Source organism: Podarcis raffonei, chromosome 8 (genome assembly GCF_027172205.1).
Source record: "Podarcis raffonei isolate rPodRaf1 chromosome 8, rPodRaf1.pri, whole genome shotgun sequence".
NCBI lineage: Eukaryota > Metazoa > Chordata > Lepidosauria > Squamata > Lacertidae > Podarcis > Podarcis raffonei.
The window spans coordinates 67,140,203-67,163,910 of NC_070609.1; the positions used below are offsets into that span (position 1 = coordinate 67,140,203).

General features: G+C 43.6%; 1 protein-coding gene across 3 annotated transcripts; it reads left to right on the forward strand.

The window, feature by feature from the left end:
• Positions 1-462: 462 nt before the first annotated feature.
• LOC128419632 (arylacetamide deacetylase-like 4) lies at positions 463-10,614 on the forward strand. 3 transcript variants are annotated; one of them, XM_053400544.1, is made up of 4 exons: positions 463-1,000; positions 1,815-2,031; positions 6,147-6,210; positions 9,627-10,614. In XM_053400544.1, exons 1-4 carry the CDS (start codon positions 824-826, stop codon positions 10,399-10,401), a joined length of 1,233 nt encoding a protein of 410 aa, XP_053256519.1. In that variant the 5' UTR covers positions 463-823; the 3' UTR covers positions 10,402-10,614. The 3 variants fall into 3 exon arrangements, 1 of the variants encoding a protein (XP_053256519.1); XR_008331888.1 differs by lacking the exons at positions 463-1,000; positions 1,815-2,031; positions 6,147-6,210 and adding an exon at positions 7,812-9,494 and having other exon boundaries at positions 9,627-9,713; XR_008331889.1 differs by lacking the exons at positions 463-1,000; positions 1,815-2,031; positions 6,147-6,210 and adding an exon at positions 7,812-8,898 and having other exon boundaries at positions 9,627-9,701.
• The last annotated feature ends 13,094 nt before the right edge of the window (positions 10,615-23,708 follow it).

Genomic DNA, 23,708 nt, shown 5'->3' on the forward strand with positions numbered 1-23,708 from the left:
TTTAAAAATAAATGAATGCTAACGTATCTGGAATCTGGCCTCAGGTACATGGGCGTAGCAAGAGGGGCAGGTCTAAACTATGGTCTAAACCTCCCTTTAAATCCATCTCATCCAAAAGAAGGGAAATCACCTTGAAACATTGTGCATCCAGTATGTAGAAGAATGAAACTTTACTACTCCCTATCCCCACCCTCTTCCCCCGCACTTCTCCCCCAACCTTATACTGTATACAAGATTAAGGCTCACATTGAATTTAACTGAACTGTAAAAAGAACATTATGATCAGAAAATGGAGGTGATGTATGTGCTTTTGTAACGTAAGAAAACCCAAGAAAGTTTTTATGAAAACATTTTAATGAAAACTTCATCTCAACACGGACTTGCATTTAGCTATGAGGCCCGTACCTCAGAAGAAGAGCCTATGCTTTGAATATGCAAGGGCTTAAGTCCTCTTCCACCTCAGACAAGGACGCCCACCATTCCTGACTACAAGCTTAAGCTGGCTGGGGATGTTGTGAACTTCAGGCAATGAACACCCAGTATTTAAAGCCGAAGAGCTCTGGGACAGATACTATGGAACTGGGTTGATCAGTGGCCGGACTTGACACTCCTGAGTAGCACATCACACATTGCTCCTTTGCCAAACCCATAAAATTGCTGTTGATGTTCCGATGGATGAAATATCTGCATGGGAGTATTGGGAATTACTTAATTAACCAGTCTACAGCCTATTAAGTAGTGTAGATACTTCTGGTGGAGCCACACAGTAGAAATTCTTCCAGTGTAGACTCAATGTTTCCCTTGCACTCTTTGGAACGGTGAAATGGGGCTTCTTCTGGGCCTCCTGCTTGGGGTAATTGGAGTTATAGGAATTCTTTTCCTGTTGCTCTTCTCCTTTGCAATTTATTATGATCTTTCCAGGAGTAAAATCCCATCTGGATTTGACAGTCCATTAAAGCTTCGGGTCATTCACTGGAGTGTCATTATTGCATTTACTGCGGTAAGTTGGGGACTGGATGAGCCATTATGTGATGGCTCTTTTTATGTGAAAGATGATTAAGAAATGTGCCGTAATTCTTATTAGTGATCTTTACACATCTTTAGATGCCAGGCAAAAACATTTCTAAGTCCTTTCAAATGTGTTTGAGGGAGAGGTGTTATTAGTTTCTATATCTTTTATGTATAACATTTCTATATCTTTTAAAGGTGTAATTGATTTGCTTTGTGCTTGTTTTTGTTCATGTATTTTGTGTTTTTATCTTGTTTTTTTATGCTGTGAACCACCCATTGATCCTTCCATGAAGGACAATATTTTTAATTATTAATAATAATAGTTTATATATTTAAGTAATTCATATACTGCTTAATCCAACATACATAATGAAATCAGTAAAATCAATGAATTCACTTGATGATGATGTGATGAAGATATTATCAAATTCAATAAGGGCTTCCTTTTCAACCTACACACACATAAAGACAAATACATTATTCACACTAAGCCATGGTTTGTTTACATCATGGTTTCTTCAGGAAAGCAAATATGGTCTCATAGGCTAGCAAGGAGATTGTGGATTGTTTCTCCAAAGCTTAGCTTGTTTCCCAGCTTCTTTTGCCTCTGTACCTTGGCGGGTGTTTGGGTTGGGGTAACCAATTCAAAACTAACCAATTGAAATTACGGTAATGGATATGGTTAACATGGGCTCATTCATTTCCATGGGCTCCTTTAAATAGGACTTATTTGGATACCACCCCTTATGAATAGGATGCAAATGCGGGCACTATTTTCACGAGACTTTTCCTTTGCCCAACAGGGGAAGTGTCTTGAACTGCTGGGTGTCTGCAGACAGGTTGCCTTTATCCGCTTCCTCCAGCGTTTCTGGAATCCAAGAGCGGATCCCAGCCTCTCTGCCAAAGATCTGCATTTTGACGGGGTTCCTGTGAGGGTTTATCAGCCCAAAGCACCATCTGCTGGCCCAAGGAAAGGATTTATGTTCTTTCATGGAGGTGCTGGGATGATGGGGAGCATCGGTAAGAGATTAAGGCTGTGAGCCTATGAACACTTATCTAGAGCCAAGCCCCATTGACCTCAAGTAAGCCCATGTAGAATCGTGGAAAAGGAGAGTTGGGAGGGATCCCAAGGGATCATATAGCTCAACACTCTGCAGTGCAGGAATCACAGCTGAAGAAGCCCTGACAGATGGCCATCCAACCTCTGTTTTGAAACCTCCAGTCAAAGAGAGCCCATCACCTTCCAAGGGAGTCCGCTCCCTGTTGAGCAACTCTTGTCAGCAGAAAAGGCAAGTCCCATTGAACTCAATAAACCCATGTGGAATGATTTACAGGGCTGAGATACAAGAATGTTGGTGGTAGTTCCTGAAGAGACATGCGGCATACATGTATTTTGGATTTGTTGTTGTTTAGTCGTTTAGTCGTGTCCGACTCTTCGTGACCCCATGGACCAGAGCACGCCAGGCACCTCTGTCCTCCACTACCTCCCGCAGTTTGGTCAAACTCATGCTGGTAACCTCAAAAACACTATCCAACCATCTCGTCCTCTGTCGCCCCCTTCTCCTTGTGCCCTCCATCTTTCCCAGCATCAGTGTCTTCTCCAGGGAGTCTTCTCATGAGGTGGCCAAAGTACTGGAGCCTCAGCTTCACGATCTGTCCTTCCAGTAAGCACTCAGGGCTGATTTCCTTAAGAATGGATGCGTTTGATCTTCTTGCAGTCCATGGGACTCTCAAGAGTCTTCTCCAGCACCATGATTCAAACGCATCAATTCTTCGGCGATCAGCCTTCTTTATGGTCCAGCTCTCACTTCCATACATCACTACTGGGAAAACCATGGCTTTAACTATACGGACCTTTGTTGTCAAGGTGACGTCTCTACTTCTCAAGATGCTATCTAGGCCTGTCATTGCCCTTCTCCTAAGAAGCAGGCGTCTTTTAATTTCGTGGCTGCTGTCACCATCTGCAGTGATCATGGAGCCCAAGAAAGTAAAATCTCTCACTGCCTCCATTTCTTCCCCTTCTATTTGCCAGGAGGTGATGGGACCAGTGGCCATGATCTTCGTTTTTTTGATGTTGAGCTTCAGACCATATTTTGCGCTCTCCTCTTTCACCCTCATTAAAAGGTTCTTTAATTCCTCCTCACTTTCTGCCATCAAGGTTGTGTCATCTGCATATCTGAGGTTGTTGATATTTCTTCCGGCAATCTTAATTCCAGCTTGGGATTCATCCAGCCCAGCCTTTCGCATGATGTATTCTGCATATAAATTAAATAAGCAGGGAGATAAAATACAGCCTTGTCGTACTCCTTTCCCAATTTTGAACCAATCAGTTGTTCCATATCCAGTTCTAACTGTAGCTTCTTGTCCCACATAGAGATTTCTCAGGAGACAGATGAGGTGATCAGGCACTCCCATTTCTTTAAGAACTTGCCATAGTTTGCTGTGGTCGACACAGTCAAAGGCTTTTGCATAGTCAATGAAGCAGAAGTAGATGTCTTTCTGGAACTCTCTAGCTTTCTCCATAATCCAGCGCATGTTTGCAATTTGGTCTATGGTTCCTCTGCCTCTTCTAAATCCAGCTTGCACTTCTGGGAGTTCTCGATCCACATACTGCTTGAGCCTTCCTTGTAGAATTTTAAGCATAACCTTGCTAGCGTGTGAAATGAGTGCAATTGTGCGGTAGTTGGAACATTCTTTGGCACTGCCCTTCTTTGGGATTGGGATGTAGACTGATCTTCTCCAATCTTCTGGCCACTGCTGAGTTTTCCAAATTTGCTGGCATATTGAGTGTAGCACCTTAACAGCATCATATTTTAAAATTTTAAATAGTTCAGCTGGAATACCATCACTTCCACTGGCCTTGTTATTTGCAGTGCTTTCTAAGGCCCATTTGACTTCACTTTCCAGGATGTCTGGCTCAAGGTCAGCAACCACACTACCTGGGGTGCACGAGACATCCATATCTTTCTGGTATAATTCCTCTGTGTATTCTTGCCACCTCTTCTTGATGTCTTCTGCTTCTGTTAGGTCCTTACCACTTTTGTCCTTTATTATGGTAATCTTTGTACGAAATGTTCCTTTTGTTAATTTTGTTAATAATGTTAATTTTGGATTAGCATATGTTAATTTATACACATATATGCTTACTTAGGTCAACAGGAACAAAAAAATATGGAGGCTCTTGTTATCATGGCTTCCCAGGTCTCACATCTCCACTGGTCAATGGTCAGGGATTAGGGGAGCTGCACTCCAGCAAGCAGCCACCGGGGGAGGGACAGAGCCCCCCACTGCTGATTCATTTTATAAAATACATATACCACTTGATTTTATAGAAGCTCAAAGAGGTTCACAAACATGCATATAATAACTTGAGGTTGCTGCTCCTGATCGCTCTGTTTACCAACCCCACCCCCACCCCTGGCCACCCCCTTGTTTGCACCTCACCGAATCCCCCACCTCATCCCACCCCACAGCCACCACACACACCTGTGCCAAATAGGTCAACTTTCACTAACACAAATCACCAACCTGCACTTGCACCAGCTTTCATTTGCAAGACCAAATGCAATTTCACAAGTTAGCAATTAATACTGACACTCTTGGGTACTGAGTGAGATTGTGTTGCAACAGTTTATAAAGTAGCAACCTAGTAATCCCATTGCAGCAGAAGCGGTTTTAGTCATGCTGGTCACATGACCCGGAAAGCTGTCTGTGGACAAACATCATCTCCCTCAGCCTGAAGCGAGATGAGCACCACACCCCATAGTCACCTTTGACTGGACTTAACTGCCCAGGGGTCCTTTACCTTTTTATCTATAAAGTAGCAGCTTCAGGAGGAAGGAAGACTAGAATCAAGTGGGGACTCAGGAGAGCTTGCCATTATTAGAGACATTGATATTGTGGTGGTGGTGGGAGACAACTGTGCCCCTCGCAGATTTTGCTTCCTGAAATGCAAGAGCCATGATCCCTGACTGTTGACAATGCTGATTGGAGAGGTTCTGATAACAAGGTTTTTTACCCCGTTTCTGAAAATGGACCAAAGTCTGCATCTATGCATATCAATGATAACATGTGAATTAAATGAAAGCTTGCAAACCATTGGCTGGGTGCCCCATATCTCTTAAGGCTAGGATTTATCTGTGTGCAATTGGATTGAGTTTGCTTTTATAGGTGAACCTATTTAATTTGCCTTTTGCAAATCAATTTGTGAACCCAGAGCCAGTCTCTGAAGCTTACAATGCAGTACTCTAGCCATGTGATGTTCACAATTCACATACAGCAAAATGTGTGCACAAAAAGGCTCATGTCAGCAAAAATTGCATGTATAAAACATTATGTCAGGGAAGATTGGTGTTCCAGAATGGGCTTTAAAAGGCAAGACTGGAGGTAGCAATGCTTCTGCCTACCAGTGGATGGAAACCTTGGGCAGGCAGAGTCCTCTTGGCTCAGGTCCTTCTGCCAGGCTTCCAGAAGCATTTGCTTAGCCACTGTGAGAACAGAATGCTGGGCTAGATTGAAATCTACTCAGAGTCAAGAGTGGATTTCATGCTCTTTATTCAGCTCATAGTGGTGTACATAACATAGATGGACCATTGGTCTGATCCTGCAGGATCTAATTTGGTTCTTATGTGTATATTAGAGCAATGAGAACTCGAGAGACACTGAGATTGACAGATTCACCCATCCCTATCTGCGACTGATGGGAGTTGTAGTCTCCTGACATCAGTAGCCAAGATGTCGCCCTCCCAACTGCAATTTAGGAGGTCTTCTGGGAAGACATGGTTCACGTTGTGCTGTGATTTATGTCCATGCATGTCAGTGGGTCTGCTCTGAAGAGTTAGATACAAACAGCCCTGGATTTGCGAAAGAGCTTCATATTTAGAATTTCCCTTCCAACTTTTGAGCGCCCTACCAAGATGTCTGCAGCAAAATCACCAAGGAGACTTATTCCTACCGTGCAGTACAATAGCTGTGTGATGTGCACATGTGCATAAAAAGGTTTATGTCAGTTAAAATTGCATGTACAAATACATTATATATCGGAAGACAGCTGTTCAAAAATGTGCTTTTAAAGGTAAGACTGGAGGCAGCAGATAATTACCTCCCTATTTAAAATTTCCCTCTCATCTTGCTAGAGTTCTACCAAGTGGTCTGCAGCAAAATCGCCAAGGAGACTGATTCAGTGGTTGTGTCTGTTGGGTAAGTAAATGCAACCATCTGTCTTTCCATAGGTAAAATATATGTGTGTGTGCTTTGCACCCAGCATGTTGTTGCATTTGTTGGTGGCATCCCTTGCCATATTCTTTGCAGGAGAAAAAGGCTCCCCATGAAAGCTGTCAACATTTTGTTCCATGATTGCAAATCAGAGCTTCATGAACCTCAGACATGAGGATGCTCACTTCCGTGGGGGGACTATGAGCTGGGCATAAGGCCTTGTTTATTCTCCAGTTACTGCCTGTCTCCTGAGCATTGTTTTATCCATGCTCTCTTGTGTCTTTTTTTGTCATCAATTTGTGTGTCCTTTTACAATTTGTGATTGACCTTTTACTGTGTCAATCAGCTTTTGGTGATCCATCAGCATTGGAAGGGCTGGATGCACACACCTATGTGAAGCAGGGGGTGGACCCTTCAGAACCAGGGTTCAAATGTCACACACACTCAGTCAGCTGTGCCTCTTGCCCTCAGGACTCATGAATAATAATAATAATAATAATAAATTTATACCCTGCCCATCTGGGTGGGCTTCCCCAGCCACTCTGGGCGGCTTCCAATGTAGGGACAGGATATCCAAATCCTGTCTGTGAAATCACCCCAGGCTTCAATAATCAACCAGGCCTCAAAACTGTCCAAAACTCCTTTTGTCTTCTAAAAATCCAAAACAGCTTTTCTCTGTTCTTCTCTGCTTTTCTCACATGATGCTGTGGCAAAAGGCAAAATGTTACTTTTAAAGGCTAATGTATAGGCTCTGTCATTGCCAAGAATACTCAGGCCTGAGAAACGAATCTTATCTCATTCGGTTGCAACATCTTGGACATGCTGAACCACCAGGGCTCCTCGACCCACTCCCTCGGCTTCTCATTCCCCCTTTCCTGAGAAGAGTCCAATAGTCCCAAGACAGCTTTCTGTTCATGCTCAGAGGAACTCATGGGGCAGGACTTCTGAGGGAGGAGAAAGGAGGAGGGAACTGGAAAGGGGTATATATGCTTGTGCACAGGACTCTGAACTTCGTTCATGCTTTTGTGGACTATCACACTTGCTCCTTCTACCAGTTCATGGATGGTAGAAATAAAACCTTTTTCTCCGAAACTATTCCTTGAGTGTCTGTTTACTCCCACTTCCCTTTCCCAGGCGCAATATTTTTCCCACCCGAGGGCAAAGCCTCATAAGGCTACACCAACAAAACACTAAAATACAATAACCCATTAAACATTAAGAGCTTCCCTAAAGAGGGCTGCCTTCAGATGTCTTCTAAAAGTTTGGTAGATATTTTTCTCTTTGACATCTGGTGGGAGGGTGTTCCGCAGGGCAGGTGCCACTACTGAGAAGGCCCTCTGCCTGGTTCCCTGTAACTTGGCTTCTCGTAGCGAGGGAATCGCCAGAAGTCCCTCAGCGCTGGACCTTAGTGTCTGGGCAGAATGATGGAGGTGGAGACGCTCCTTCAGGTATACTGGGCTGAGGCCGTTTAGGGCTTTAAAGGTCAGCATCAACACTTTGAATTGTGCTCGGAAACGTACTGGGAGCCAGTGTAGGTCTTTCAAGCCCAGTGTTGTATGGTCTCGGCTGCCGCTCCCAGTCACCAGTCTAGCTGCCGCATTCTGGATTAGTTGTAGTTTCCGGGTCACCTTCAAAGGTAGCCCCACATTGAGTGCATTGCAGTAGTCCAAGTGAGAGATAACTAGAGCATGCACCACTCTGGTGAGACAGTCTGCGGGCAGGTAGGGTCTCAGCCTGCGTACCAGATGGAGCTGATAAACAGCTGCCCTGACACAGAATTGACCTGTGCCTCCATGGACAGCTGTGAGTCCTAAATGACTCCCAGGCTGCACACCTGGTCCTTCAGGGGCACAGTTACCCCATTCAGGACCAGGGAGTCCTCCACACCCGCCCATCTCCTGTCCCCCCAAAACAGTACTTCTGTCTTGTCAGGATTCAACCTCAATCTGTTAGCCAAATGTCATTCTTCCTCCCCTACCCAGGCCACACCCTTCTTTTCTGGGATGTTAGCATCCCAAATTCATATATATGTAAAGGGTTAATTGCAAGAGTTGTAGAATTCTCTGACGTCATACACCCTGTGGCAGTTATGACAGTCATGGCAGTTGGTATGGCAGAGACAGCTATTAACAGTCTTTTGTGTGAGAGCAGCTGAACTGTTGCTCTGCTGTCTGTCTCAGGGTTAGTTAGTCTGTAACAGTTTAATCTATGTGACACACTTTTTAAACGTACATCATTTTGGGACATTACTGACCCCATTCCAGATCAGGGAGTAGCTCTAATGTAAGATGTACTATTACAAATTTAAGAAACATTCACCTGCATTGTATGTTTAGTCTGCAGCTGCAAGTGTACTAAGTACAAACCCTTCAACATTTTGCTGATGAAAATAGGGATATCCCATTTTATTATTTATACCCCACAAATCTTACTGGGTTGCCCCAGCCACACTGGGCAGCTTCCAACAGATACAAAATATAATAAAATATTAAACATTTTTTTAAAAAAAAACCTTTCTAAAACAGGACTGCCTTCAGACGGCTCAGGGGTTGGATAATTCCATACCCTTCAACATTTCTCCAATGAAAGTAAGGAAAAGCAGTACATTAAAGAATCAAATCAGCTTCTCTAAAACAGGGATGTCCCTGGAAAAAAGGGATACTTAGAGCATCTGTAGGTAAAAGTTGTTATTTAAACTTTAAAAGAGTGTGTCTTGAGTAGTTTTTACAGGAGGAAAAAGAGAATTAATAAAAGGGTCAAACCACTAAGGACTGCCTTCCGCATATTCTGCAAATGGGAACTAGTGTCTAATTTCCACATCACTGACCTTGTCTTGTGACCTCCTCCTGTGATCTTATGTGCCTGGAATGTGTCCCTGACCTGAGGTAATGCCTCTTGAAGAGGATTCCGCATGTGTTTGAAGGCACGCTATATGCACAGGTCTTTTTTCAGGGGGAACTCAGTTCCAGCCCCTCTCAGGTAGGTTCTGGCACCTCTTAGGTGGGCATCGTTGCCAATCTTAGAGAATGAGGGAGGTGTTCATGGAGATTTCTGGACCTTTTATTCCTAGAAAAATAGTACTGGGTGTACATCCCAGTTGGGTTGCACATCCCACATATACAGTAATGCCTGAGCAAGAATTTGAAGGGCAGTCCATGGATACTTGCGGGAGTGCTGCTGAAGACCAGTTTCTGGAAGCCACAGGCGGGACGAGGGCCTTGTGCTTTGGCCCTGCTTGCAGGTGCCTCATAGGAAGTTGCTTGGACCTGGTGAGAACAGAATGCTGTAGTAGGTGGCCATGAGCCTGATCTAGCAGGCTCTTCTGGTGTTCTTATGTGATCATGAATGTGTTTGGTAAAGATTCTGGAAGCTTACCTCTTTGCTTCTGTTTTATTCTGCAGCTACCGCCTGTCTCCTGAGCATCTTCCTCCCGCTCAGTACAAGGACTGCCTTGCTGCTACCATACACTTAATTCAAAATGCAGCTTCCAGTGGGGTGGATCCTTCCAAGATCATCGTTAGTGGGGATAGTGCTGGGGGCAATTATGCTACTGTTGTTGCTCAGAAATTGGTGGAGAGATCAGACCTTCCAAAGCTACGGACTCAAGTACTGATCTATGCGAAATTCCAGGCTATAGACTTCAACCTGCCTTCCTATCAGCAGAACAGCTCAATGCCCCCCTTGTTCCGGGAAGACGTTGCTTACTTTATCATGAAGTATATTGGAAAGGACACTTCTTTAGCAGGGCAGCTCCTGAAGGGCTCTCATGTGCCAGATTCAATGAGGCTGAAATATGGGAAGTGGGTGAGTCCAGACAACCTTCCAGAGAGATTTAAGGGGAGAGGCTACAAACAAGTCCCACTTGCTCCTTATGAACCTGAAGTCTATAGGCAATTATCAGAGCTATTGGAACCTGATATTTCTTGCCTTTTTGCTGAGGACTCTGTCATCCAGAAGCTTCCTGAAACCCTACTTGTGAGCTGCGAGTACGATGTATTACGAGATGACACACTGCTGTACAAGAAACGTCTGGAGGACAATGGGGTGAAAGTCAGCTGGTTCCATGTTGAGAATGGGTTTCATGGGGTGCTAAACCTCTTTGACGCAGGCCTGTTCACATTGCCTGCTGCAGTTGAATTGATGGACAGGATTGTAGACTTTGTCAAAAACTTATGAGAGGAAATCTCTTGAATTTGTGGGTCATTCATAAGGAGGGGAGAATCTGCCAACTTCAGCTACTGATATTTTCTCATTTTTTCAATCCTATATTTAGTTCTCCACAATTCTGTTGTAATTTGTGGTTATTTGGGGCAGCAGGGAGTTGCTCATGAAAATTTACCAGCACTTTTGTGTGAAATTTTCCTTATAAACACTTTTACTTTGTATGGAGTTTTGACTAATATACACATGATTACAACCAAACTTCTCTAATAGAATGCATTTCTATATTGTTTTCATTAAGATATGAATTTTGTAAATGGACAATTCACCCTTCTATTGCATTTTAGTACTTATTGGTTGGCTGGAGATCTGCACTGCTAATGCTGTTCTAGGCTGCATCAACATAAGTATAGTGTCCAGTTCAAGATAAGTATCAGTTACACACCATTTTGGCTTGACCAGACCCCACCAGGAGGACTATGTCCAGTTCTGGGTGCCACAATTTAAATAGGATAGTGATGAGCTGGAATGTGTAGAGAGAAGGAAGACCAAGATGATCAAGGGTCTAGAAACCAAGCCTTATAAGGAATCATTGATGCAGTTGGATATGTTTAGCTTGAAGAAGAGGACAGTGAGGTTATATAGTAAGGTAAAGATAAAGGGACCCCTGACCATTAGGTCCAGTCGGGGCTGACTCTGGGGTTGCGGCGCTCATCTCACTTTTTTGGCTGAGGGAGCCGGTGTTCAGCTTCCGGGTCATGTGGCCAGTATGACTAAGCCGCTTCTGTTTTTTTTTTAATGATATTTATTAAGATTTTCCACCGTAATACAATAAAAAATCAAAAAAGAGAAAAAACAAACAAACAAAAAAGTTTAAAAACACATACGGTTCACAATCCTTATTTTCTATAACATATTTCCCTGACTTCCCCACACCTCTCCCTCTTGTATTCCAGGTCAGATTGTTGGTTCAACAAGTTCTTATCCCTATTTTTAAACCTTTTTATATTTAGTTCTTTTTTAAAAAAAAAACAATTTTGCCTTATAGACTTCATATTTATACATCATTGCTTATTCTTTAAACCTTTTTCTAAAGTCGGCCTAAATTCCCTTCCACGATTTCCCCAATTTTCATACAAATATCCAAACAAAATAAAAACAGAACAAGTTAGATTATACACCCTTTGGATTCCCAAAACTCCACACCCCCCTTTCCCGGTTTCAATCCCCAACAAACGTCCATCAGTCCATCTACTGTCAGCCTGGAGACCTCACGTCCGAGGCTCTTAATTCTCTCTCAATTCCTCTCTGCCGGTTTTTTTGATAGTCCTTGGTATTAAGTACCAAATCTCGGAGAAGCTCTAGTCCAATAGGGTCCATGTTTCTTCCAGCCAGACCTCCATACTTAAAAGTGGAGCCTGAATCTTGTTTCTTAATCCTTTCAAGTCCAAATGTCCCCAAAGCTCCACCTTCCACCTTAATCAGATTTGTAATCCTTAGGTCTTCAGATCTCCACATAAGGAGATCCCTCCATTTTTCAGTTTCCAATTCAAACCAGATTTTCTTCATCGAGTTCTTATTTTCCTTTGTAGCCATCATGTCAGGCCTCTGGCCTTCCTTTATCTTTGACAACATTGCAGCTCCTCCTTCCTCAGGAACAACATATACCTCTTTCCCCTCACTCTCACATCTCTCAAGTTTCTCTTCTTGGCCAGCTGCATAGGCTTCCTGGGTCAAATCCTTATCAAATTCAATGAATTTGTTTACTGTTAAGTCCAGAGTTGCAACATTTGTAGTCAAAACATCAACTTGGCCTTGTAGCTTTCCCAAGAGAACAAAGACTCTGTCCAACTTAGCTTGAATTTCCCTTCCTTCAGCCATTCTTGTAATGTCCCAAAACCCCCTCTAGAGGGATTTTGGTTACTTAGTGTTCCTTCCAGTTCAAATCCAAAAATCAAATTAGTTTGTATCAGTTCTTCCTTATTTTCAACAAAGTATAATCAAATTGTCACAGATATAGCCAGCAGAAGCAATAGAAACAAAGTTCCCTTTTTCCATCTTGCCAGCTAGTTTGACAGCTGTCAAATTCTTCAGTACCTTTCCAACAGGCTTTCTCGCAGATCACTCCCGGGTCTGAGGGGGGGTGGTACCTCAGCTCAAAATTAGCTCTTATCCTCCAGTACAATTACTTGTAGTGCCAAATCGTGAAATTAGTGTCCTTTGCCCAGTAAAAGAGAAAGAATTCTCACGACCTTAGTTAGCAGGTCCTTGTTTTAGGTTGTTTACAGGACGGGGAGACGGGCTTCCTATTTACGCCTTCCCCGATCGTGCCTAATTCAAAAAAGATTTTCTTTACAAATCCAAATTCTGTACTACTCACGGGTTGTTGTTTTGAGGTCCAAATCACAAGAAAATGTCAGCGCTCTCCGGCCATGGCAGCGCGGCTTCACTCCGCAGGAGAAGCAATCGACTCTCAGCACCGCGCCGCTCACCCCGTCCCCCGTTCCGTAGCCTTTAAAAAGGCTCCTTCGCGGGTCGGGGGCGCTAATGGTGCCCGCCGAGTCACCAGGTTCACAGGCTTCACTGCCTGTGATTTCTGAGGGTCCCCGCGTCGCCGCAGCGGCAAGACCCAACTCCTACGGAGCCGATTCCCTCCGGATCTCGGAGGGAATCCGCCATTAGCCGATGGCGCTAACGCGGAAGTCCATGACTAACGCCATTTACCTTCCCGCTGAAGCGGTACCTATTTATCTACTTGCACTTTGATGTGCTTTCAAACTGCTAGGTTGGCAGGAGCAGGGACCGAGCAACGGGAGCTCACCCTGTCGTGGGGATTCGAACCGCTGCCAACCTTCTGATCGGCAAGTCCTAGGCTCTGTGGTGTAACCCACAGCGCCACCCATCTTCAAATATGTAAATGGCAGTCACATGGGAGATGGAGCAAGCTTGTTTTCTGCTAGTTCAGAGGGTAGGATTTGAACCAAGGGATTCAAATGATAAGCAAGGGATTCAGACTATACATTAGGAATAACTTGCTAAGGCTTAGAGCTGATTAGCATTGGAATGGATAAGCTCAGAAGGCAGTGGGACCGCCTTCATTGGAAGTTTTTCATCAGAAGTTTAATGGTCACCTGTTAGGGATTTCTGGGTGTGATTCCTGCATCGTAGGTGGTTGACCTAGATGACTCCATGGGTCCCTTTTATCTCTTTTCAGGTATGTGTTTCGGTTTATTGGCCCATATCTAATCCATTAGCCCATCCAAGGCACAGTCTAACACTTCCACTGCCTTTCCTAATTTAGATGAAACAGAGTGATAGAGATGGGTGTCACCCACATGTAGATTTTCCCTCACCCTATCTCTCCTGATAACAACTCCCAGCAACTTGATAGAGATCTTTAAATACCATGAAACACCAGATTCTAGTTTCAACAATTGTAAACAGTTGTGGCATAAAACTCTGTATGGCACCTTCCTATACATTCACCAACAAGCATTTACCTTCAATGAAATCATTTCGTCTAAATGACACTCGCTATCTGGAAGGATAGCCCCAAGGTGCAATATTGTTGACAGGTGGCAAATGAACTGAATAAATAAATTATGTTAAGCAATTATTTACTGATCTTCATACAAATACTTGTTACGCAGTTGCCAGTGAACCGTGAGCAGTTCAATGTAACAAAATAAGAGGATTCTATCTCAACTGCTCCTGTGAGGAATATGGCAAGGGATGCCACCAAGAAATGCAACAACATGCTGGGTGCAAAGCACACACACACATATTTTACCTGTGAAAAGACAGATGGTTGCATTTACTTACCCAACAGACACAACCACTGAATCAGTCTCCTTGGCAACTGTAATTGTTACATCAATTCATTACAATTGATTGCAGTGTCATTGGTTCCCACATGAACCTCTTGGTTCATGTGGGAACCAATGACACTGCAAGCAATAGCCTCCAGAAGATCAAAAGAGATTACAAGGCTCTGGGCAGGAAACTGAAGCAATTAAATGCACAAATTGTCATCTCATCTGTCCTCCCAGTTGAACGACGTGGCCCAGGGAGAGAGGGAAAAATAGTGGAAGTGAACAACTGGCTTCGCAAATGGTGTAAACAGGAACGGTTTGGATTCTTAGATCACGGAATGCAGTTTCTTGAAGATGGACTTCTGGCAAGCGATGGGCTGCACCTCACAACGGTTGGGAGGAATGTTTTTGCAAAAAATCTCAGAAACCTCATCAGGAGGGCTTTAAACTGACTAATGTGGGGGAGGGAGACAGTGCTCCTGAAGGTAGGAGTCTATCAATTGATGAAGATGATCATCCAAATGTCATAGACCGAATGGAGCAAACAGCACACAGACCTAGTGGTGGGAGGAAAAAATCCTTAAATAAGAGACACGGGGGAATGATTAATGGACTTCAATGTCTGTACACTAATGCACAAAGTATGGGAAATAAACAAGATGAGCTTGAGCTCTTGGTACAGCAAACTAAATATGACATAATAGGAATCACTGAAACCTGGTGGGATAAGTCCCACGATTGGAATGTAATAATGGAGGGATACAATCTATTTCAGAGAAACAGACCAGACAAGAAAGGAGGAGGAGTGGCGTTATATGTCAGGGATGTGTATACCTGTGAAGAGATCCAAGATTTAGAACCTCAAAGCCAAAGTGAGAGCATTTGGGTCAAAATTAAGGGAGAGAAGAATAACAGTGACCTCATTGTGGGAGTTTACTATAGATCCCCAAGCCAAACGGAGGACATAGATGATGCCTTCCTGGAACAGATGGCCAAGCATGCAAAAGGAAGGGAGATAGTAGTAATGGGGGACTTCAATTACCCGGATATTTGTTGGATGTCAAACTCAGCCAAGAGCATAAGGTCAAACAGATTCCTCACTGGCCTTGCAGACAACTTCATTGTCCAGAAAGTGGGAGAAGCAACAAGAGGAACAGCCATTTTAGATCTGGTCCTAACCAATGTTGATGACCTGGTTAGTGGGGTAGAAGTGGAAGGATCATTAGGCGCGAGTGATCATGCTCTTCTGAAGTTTACTATACAGCGGAAAGGAGCAGCCAAGCATACTAGGACTCAATTTCTCGACTTTAAGAAAGCCGACTTCATAAAACTTAGGGAAGTGCTTGGTGAGATCCCATGGACAGTAATACTAAAAGGAAAGGGAGTTCATGATGGCTGGGAGTTTGTTAAGAGGGAGATAGTAAAAGCACAACTTCAGGCAATACCAATGAGACGGAAACATGGAAGGTGCCTAAAGAAGCCAGGGTGGCTATCTAAAGAACTTTTAACTGAGTTAAGATTAAAAAAGGATGTGTACAAAAAATGGAAAAGGGGGGAAACCACCAAAGAGGAATTCAAACAAATAGCCAGCACGTGTAGACACAAAGTCAGAAAAGCTAAAGCACAGAATGAACTCAGGCTTGCTAGAGAGGTTAAAAGCAACAAAAAAGGCTTTTATGGGTATGTTCGTAGCAAAAGGAAGAACAAAGAAACAGTGGGGTCACTCAGAGGAGAAGATGGTGAAATGCAAACAGGGGACACAGAAAGGGCTGAACTCCTCAATGCCTTCTTTGCCTCAGTCTTCTCCAATAAAGAAAACAATGCCCGACCTGAAGAATTTGGAGCAAATGATTCAGCAGAGGAAACACAGCCCAGAATAACTAAGGAGATAGTACAAGAATACTTGGCTAGTCTAGATGTATTCAAGTCTCCAGGGCCAGATGAACTGCATCCAAGAGTATTAAAAGAACTGGCAGATGTGATTTCAGAACCACTGGCAGTCATCTTTGAGAATTCCTGGAGAACAGGCGAAGTCCCGGCAGACTGGAGGAGGGCAAATGTTGTCCCTATTTTCAAAAAGGGGAAAAGAGAGGACCCAAATAATTACCGCCCAGTCAGTCTGACATCAATACCAGGGAAGATTCTGGAGCAGATCATTAAGCAAACAGTCTGTGAGCACCTAGAAAGGAATGCTGTGATCACCAATAGTCAGCATGGATTTCTGAAAAATAAGTCATGTCAGACTAACCTGATCTCGTTTTTTGACAGAATTACAAGCCTGGTAGATGAAGGGAACGCAGTGGATGTAGCCTACCTTGATTTCAGTAAGGCATTTGACAAGGTGCCCCATGATATTCTTGTAAAGAAGCTGGTAAAATGCGGTCTTGACTATGCTACCACTCAGTGGATTTGTAACTGGCTGACTGACCAAACCCAAAGGGTGCTCATCAATGGTTCCTCTTCATCCTGGAGAAGAGTGACTAGTGGGGTGCCACAGGGTTCTGTCTTGGGCCCGGTCTTATTCAACATCTTTATCAACGACTTGGATGATGGACTCAAGGGCATCCTGATCAAATTTGCAGATGACACCAAACTGGGAGGGGTGGCTAACACCCCAGAGGACAGGATCACACTTCAAAACGACCTTGACAGATTAGAGAACTGGGCCAAAACAAACAAGATGAATTTTAACAGGGAGAAATGTAAAGTATTGCACTTGGGCAAAAAAAATGAGAGGCAGAAATACAAGATGGGTGACACCTGGCTTGAGAGCACTACATGTGAAAAGGATCTAGGAGTCTTGGTTGACCACAAACTTGACATGAGCCAACAGTGTGACGCGGCAGCTAAAAAAGCCAATGCAATTCTGGGCTGCATCAATAGGAGTATAGCATCTAGATCAAGGGAAGTAATAGTGCCACTGTATTCTGCTCTGGTCAGACCTCACCTGGAGTACTGTGTCCAGTTCTGGGCACCACAGTTCAAGAAGGACATTGACAAACTGGAACGTGTCCAGAGGAGGGCAACCAAAATGGTCAAAGGCCTGGAAACGATGCCTTATGAGGAACGGCTAAGGGAGCTGGGCATGTTTAGCCTGGAGAAGAGGAGGTTAAGGGGTGATATGATAGCCATGTTCAAATATATAAAAGGATGTCACATAGAGGAGGGAGAAAGGTTGTTTTCTGCTGCTCCAGAGAAGCGGACACGGAGCAATGGATCCAAACTACAAGAAAGAAGATTCCACCTAAACATTAGGAAGAACTTCCTGACAGTAAGAGCTGTTCGACAGTGGAATTTGCTGCCAAGGAGTGTGGTGGAGTCTCCTTCTTTGGAGGTCTTTAAGCAGAGGCTTGACAACCATATGTCAGGAGTGCTCTGATGGTGTTTCCTGCTTGGCAGGGGGTTGGACTCGATGGCCCTTGTGGTCTCTTCCAACTCTATGATTCTATGATTCTATGATTCTATGATTCTATGAATTAACCGATTTTAACAATACAGTGGTACCTCAGGTTAAGAACTTAATTCTTTCTGGAGGTCTGTTCTTAACCTGAAACTGTTCTTAACCTGAAGCACCACTTAGCTAATGGGGCCTCCCGCTGCCACCATGCGATTTCTGTTCTCATCCTGAAGCAAAGTGCTTAACCCAAGGTACTATTTCTGGGTTAGCAGAGTCTGTAACCTGAAGTGTCTGTAACCTGAAGAGTGTGTAACCCAAGGTACCACTGTATATAAATAGTAATAGAAAAATTACACAACATCACTTTTAACTTACTGAAGTTTTCATATTACACTTTTATCACTTTAGCTCTTTCTAACAAATCAAAAAGAGAAAGACCAAGAAAGGCGGCACAAAAATGAAAAGAGAAAGGAAGAAGAAAGGGGGGGGAGAGGGGGAGGAAAAAAGAAAGAAGGGGGAAAACACAAAATAAAAACATTTGACTTACAACTAGACTCATTATATTATTATTTCTACTATTTTTTCACACACAGTTCCAAATTATTGTACTACTTTCTTTGTTTTCATCAGATATCAAAAAACATTATATTTGTTTTTCTACAAGGATCATTCTATTTCTGTCAGGAGATATTTATTACTGTAATGTTTTTCCAGATACTCTTTAAAGATTTTCCATTCTTTCTGTACTTTCTATTTTGGATAACTTCTAATTCTCCCTGTTATCATGGCCATCTGTAAATATTCTATCCGTTGGACCTGCCACTCATTTATCGTAGGTGTTTTGTCACTTTTCCAGTTTCTTGCAATTAAGATCCTGGATGCTACTGTTGTGTATATAAAAAGTGGTCTACTGTAATTTCTTTTTTTATTTCTGGTGACATTATTCCCAGGAGGAAGGTTTCTGGTTTTTTCTTAAATTAATAAATGCTTTTTTAAAAGGTACTGAACTTCAATATAGCCCGGAGGGAGAACAGAACTTTGAACCCTTCTAATTCTTTCCCTTATAGTCTTGCAATTAACAGATCTTAAATGAGTTTTTGGTTGTTGTTGCTGCTGCTGTTGTCTTCCACACACATCTCAGGGTGATTCACAAAACACAAAAGAAGGAGCAGCTTCAAACATTAAAACCTCAGAAAGCAAACTGCAGATTGCTGGAGTAAAAGCATGAGATTATTCCTCCCTAAATGTAGAACCTTGCATTGAAGCCTTTTGAAATTCATTTTGTTGGTTTTGGCCATATTTTCTAATCTGCTATGGTCCTGTTGAATCCTGATTCTATTAGCTACCCCCTCACTGTTTGGTGTCATGTGCAAATTGAATGAGCGTCCTCTCAGTTCCTTCATCCAAGTCATTTATAATGGCATTGGACAACAATGGGGCCAGGACAGAACTCTGCAGCACTCCACTTGTCACTTTTTTCCAGGATGCTGAAGAACCATTGGAGAGCACTCTTTGGATTCTGCAAGGCAAACAGCTACAAATCCACCTAACAGTAACATTGTCTAGCCCAAATATTACCAGTTTCTCTTCAAGGATAACAAAAAAGTAGTTTAAAAAGAAGTAACTTGTTCCATCTGACCTGAATCTTTCAACATTCATCTCCATTGGATGTTCCCAAAGTTCTCGTATTTTGGGAGGAAAACTGTTCCCCATCCATTTTCTCCACGCCACACATCAGTTTATGCACATCAACCATACCGCTTCTATCTCTTTCTCTAAACTAAACCCCCTCAAACTTTGTCAACTTTCCTTGTAATGGAGTTCTTCCACCCCCTTGGTCATTTTGGTTGCCCATTTTTTGTACTTCTCCAGCTCCCAAATATCCTTTTCAGGATGAGGCAACCTAGAAATTAACCTGTGGTCATTTGTGTAAAGCTATCTCTTCTGTCCTCTTATTTTTGGGGGAGCGGGGCATAAGAAGAGCAATCTGGATCCGGCCAATGGCCCATTCAGCCCAGCATCCAATTCTCACACCATTCAGCTAGATGCCTGTGGGAAACATGCAAGCAGGACCCGAACACAAGAGAACTTTCCCCCCCTGCTGCTTCCAGCAACTGCTATGAAGAAGCATTGCTGCCTCCCACTGTAGAAGAAGAGTATAGCCTTCATGTTTACCAGCCATTGATGACATGTAACTGCCTAGTCTAGAAGTCCAGGAGCATAAAAGGCAGCAACCGGATTACTGGCTGCAGTTCTGCTTAGATATTGTATAGCTCCTCCTGTTTTCAAACACCTGCATGAGTTGCCAGTACATTTCTGGACCCAGTTGAAGGTGTTCAGGTTGGTCTTCACAGTCCCACGTGACTCGGGTCCCAAATACCTGCAAGACTGCCTCCTTCACAGTGCTGAGGTAGCTCAGTTAGTAGAGAGTGAGACTCTGAATCTCAGGGTGTTGGGTTTGAGCCCCACGTTGGGTGAAAGATTCCTGCATGGCTGGGGGTTGGGCTGGATGACATTTCTCACTGCAATAGGAGAAGCTAGACATCCAATAAAGGCTATGGATTTACAGTGTTTTTGCATTTTTAAGATGCCTTGTGGAACCACATAAAAATTTGAAGCAATGTGAGTCATCCGGTTGTGTGAGATAGCATATGAGATAGAATCCTCTTATTTTGTTACATTGAACTGCTCACGGTTCGTTGGCAACTGCATAATAAGTATTTGCATGAAGATTGGTAAATAATTGCTTAAAATAATTTATTTATTCAATTCATTTGCCACCTGTCAACAATATTGCACCTTGGGGTTAGCCTTCCAAGTAGCAGGTGTCATTTAGATGAAATGATTTAATTGTAGGTGAATGCTTGTTGGTGAATGGGTAGGAATTTGTCATACAGATATTTATGACACAATTGTTTACGGAAACAATTTACTGTTCCTGGTTCCTAATGTGACTGCAGCCTTATGCTCTAATGTGTGAAGTAGATTTCTGCCACCTTTATTAATTAGTGTCTTTAGGATTATTGCATTGATCGTTTGGTTGAAAGTGTCAGCAAGGTGTTAGCTATATCATCCTTCAATAAAATCGCATTTTAATATTCTTATAGCAGGGATGCCAACTTAAATAAAATATTTGTGGGCGGGTAGGTGAGGTCCGGCTTCAAAAAAACGGCCTGGGTTTAATCAACGTTTCCTTTCTGACCTCTAGTGGCCGCAGCAAAGAAAAGCAAGCATTGTGATTTTGCATTAGGTGAATGGAGGATGAGGAAATGTTCCTCACTGAGCTCTAGAAACTTGTTTGCTGAAACCAAAGACAACAGATTAGAGTGAGGCAAGAGTCACAAGCAAGGCAGCAAGACATGTTCAGCACTACAAGCAAAGCCAGCAAGTGTTTGCATTTGCCAAAAATTAAAATCTGTCTGTTTTTGGTGTGCTCACAGAAAAGAAGAAGAAGAAGGTGTTCTAAATCATAATTGGTGAAAAATGGTGCCATTCTAAGAAAAGGCATCATAAGAACATTCCTACTGGATCAGACCAAAGAGCCACCTATTCCAACTGGGTTTCTAAAGCTGCCAAACCATTGCTCCACAATGTAGGTAAAAAGGTAAAGGTAAAGGACCCCTGGACGGCTAAGTCCAGTCAAAGGCAACTATGGGGTTGCGGCACTCATCTTGCTTTCAGGCTGAGGGAGCCGGCGTTTATCCACAGACAGCTTTCCAGGTCATGTAGCCAGCATGACTAAACCGCTACTGGCGCATGGAGGACCGTGACAAGTGCCAGAGCACACAAAACACCATTTGCCTTCCTGCCACAGTGGTACCTATTTATCTACTTGCACTGGCATGCTTTCAAACTCCTAGGTTGGCAGGAGCTGGGACTGAGCAATGGGAGCTCACCCAATTGCAGGGATTTGAATCACCGACCTTCCGATCAGCAAGCCCAAGAGGCTCAGTGGTTTAGACCACAGCGCCACCCGCATCCCGCATTAGCTCAGTATTGTCTGCACTGAATGGCTGGGAGTGGTTTTCCAGGGTTTCAACCCTACCTGGAGAAGCTGGGAACTGCTCACGTGTCATTTGTATATTGCAGATAGGACATCCAGTGGCGTAGCGTGGGGGTGCAGGGGGGGCCGGCCTCACCCGGCGCAACATCTGGGGTTAGGGCAAATCCACGGGTTAGGGGGCGCAAATTACTTGCCTTGCCCCGGGTGCTGACAACCCACGCTATGCCACTGAGGACATCAACAACCATTTCCCTCCTGCCACTGACTTATTAAATTCTCTATTGTAAGGGTAATTCAAGGCAGATATGTAGGCTAGCATTCTGGTGCCAGTGAAATTGCATGGGTGCTTCTCCATCCCCCCAAAAATCACCTTACGAAACTAAGGATTTGTTCACAACCACCTGCCCTGCCCCGGGTGCCAGCAAGCCACGCTACACCACTGGTTAGCTACTGCAGGGAACAGGGAATTGGTCTCGATGAGCCAGGAAGGAGCAGCCTTTTTCAATACAACGGCTGCATGATCAACCCTTCCAGGGACAGGAAAAAGGTCTAAAGTGGTTGGCGTAACAAGTGTGGCTCCGGCAGTAAATGTAAAATGTGTCAACATACACCCACATTGTATGCAGCTTTCTCCACCCAGTCAAGCGGGGCGGCTGAATTTTTCTAACTCTTGGGAGAGGCTTTTTATCTGATCCAGCAGGCCTGCTTTTATGTTTTTGCGTTATCTGCTCACCTGCCATGTGAAGTGTAATCCTGGATTTCCAGCAACGTAACTGAAAAATTGCCTCCTCTCCCCCCCTTAAGAAATCCTCAACAACTTTAGGAATCTTCAAAAACAAAAGCGCAACAACTTTGGCAATTTTCTCAAAAAAGGTCAACAATGTGTTTGTGTCTGGATTTTAAACTTCTTGAAATATGGCAACCCACTGGAACACAAGGACACTCTCCTCTCCTGTAGGTTCCAGGGGCTGGTATTGAGAAGCATTCCATCTGTGGAAGCAGAGTGCAGCCATTGTGTCAATTGTTATACAAATTCTAAGGTGGATGTTCATTACAAGATTAACACACATGCATAAGTACATAAGACTGAAATAGTACAGGAGAACAATCCTGAAGCCATCTTGGCTCTTAATGATCCCAAATATTTCCTCTGCAGGAGGAAATATGCTGGAAAATCTCTCCCCATAGTTGTTTTCACATACAAATTGAATCAATCCTGACAAACGGGCATATTTTGTGTGTGAATAGGGTGGGCCTGTGACCTGAATTCAAGAACTAAGGTATTTGCCATCTCAAGAGAATGGCCCGGATTTGCAGGATAAGGCAATCAGAAAATCTTATGAGGTATCTTGACAAACAGGAGACAAGCCACACTCTCAAATTTCTGCTGTAGACCTCTTCTTTCTGTGATACTTGTGTGATGCTTTTGGGTGGACTTTGGCTAAGGGGTTGGGCAATTTATAAAGTCTCTAAAAGCTGTTACACACCTTTGTTTGGGGCCCTCACCTTGTTGCAAGGGAGGGATTCTGTTGAAACTGAAAAATAAAGGTTTTCCTAGCTTTCCTTCTACCGGTTCCTGCCTCCACCCATTTTCCTCTGGTTGATAATGGATGTAGGAGACACTGAATCCGTTGATGGAGAGTTGGGCTGTAAAAGCAATCCTCAAATCTTTCTATCACACTAGTAGCCACGGATAGTCTTCTCCAAGAATGTGTCTTATCATCGTTTAAAGCCATCTAGGTTGGTGGCCATTCTATGACCTCCATTGGAGTTGATAAATGGATTGCTTATACAGGCATCCCTCCATTATGCATGGATTGGGGGTGGGAGGGGTAGGTGGAACAGACACCTCAGGTGATGTAAGACCCCAAGGTGGAATCCTTTGGTGCTACACTGCCTCCATCAACAGCGGGAAAGCAGTACCAAAATTGGCATTGATTTCCAGTGAGATCTTACCAAAATGACATGACCATAATTTTGGAGCATATCAAGGAGGTGTGGGTCACGGTACTGTGTTTCAATGGTTCCACTAATACCATCAGAGCCATTTCTAGAAAGTAGTTGTGGGAGACCACTATTTGGTGCCATAGGAACTGGAATTTGGTGTTTC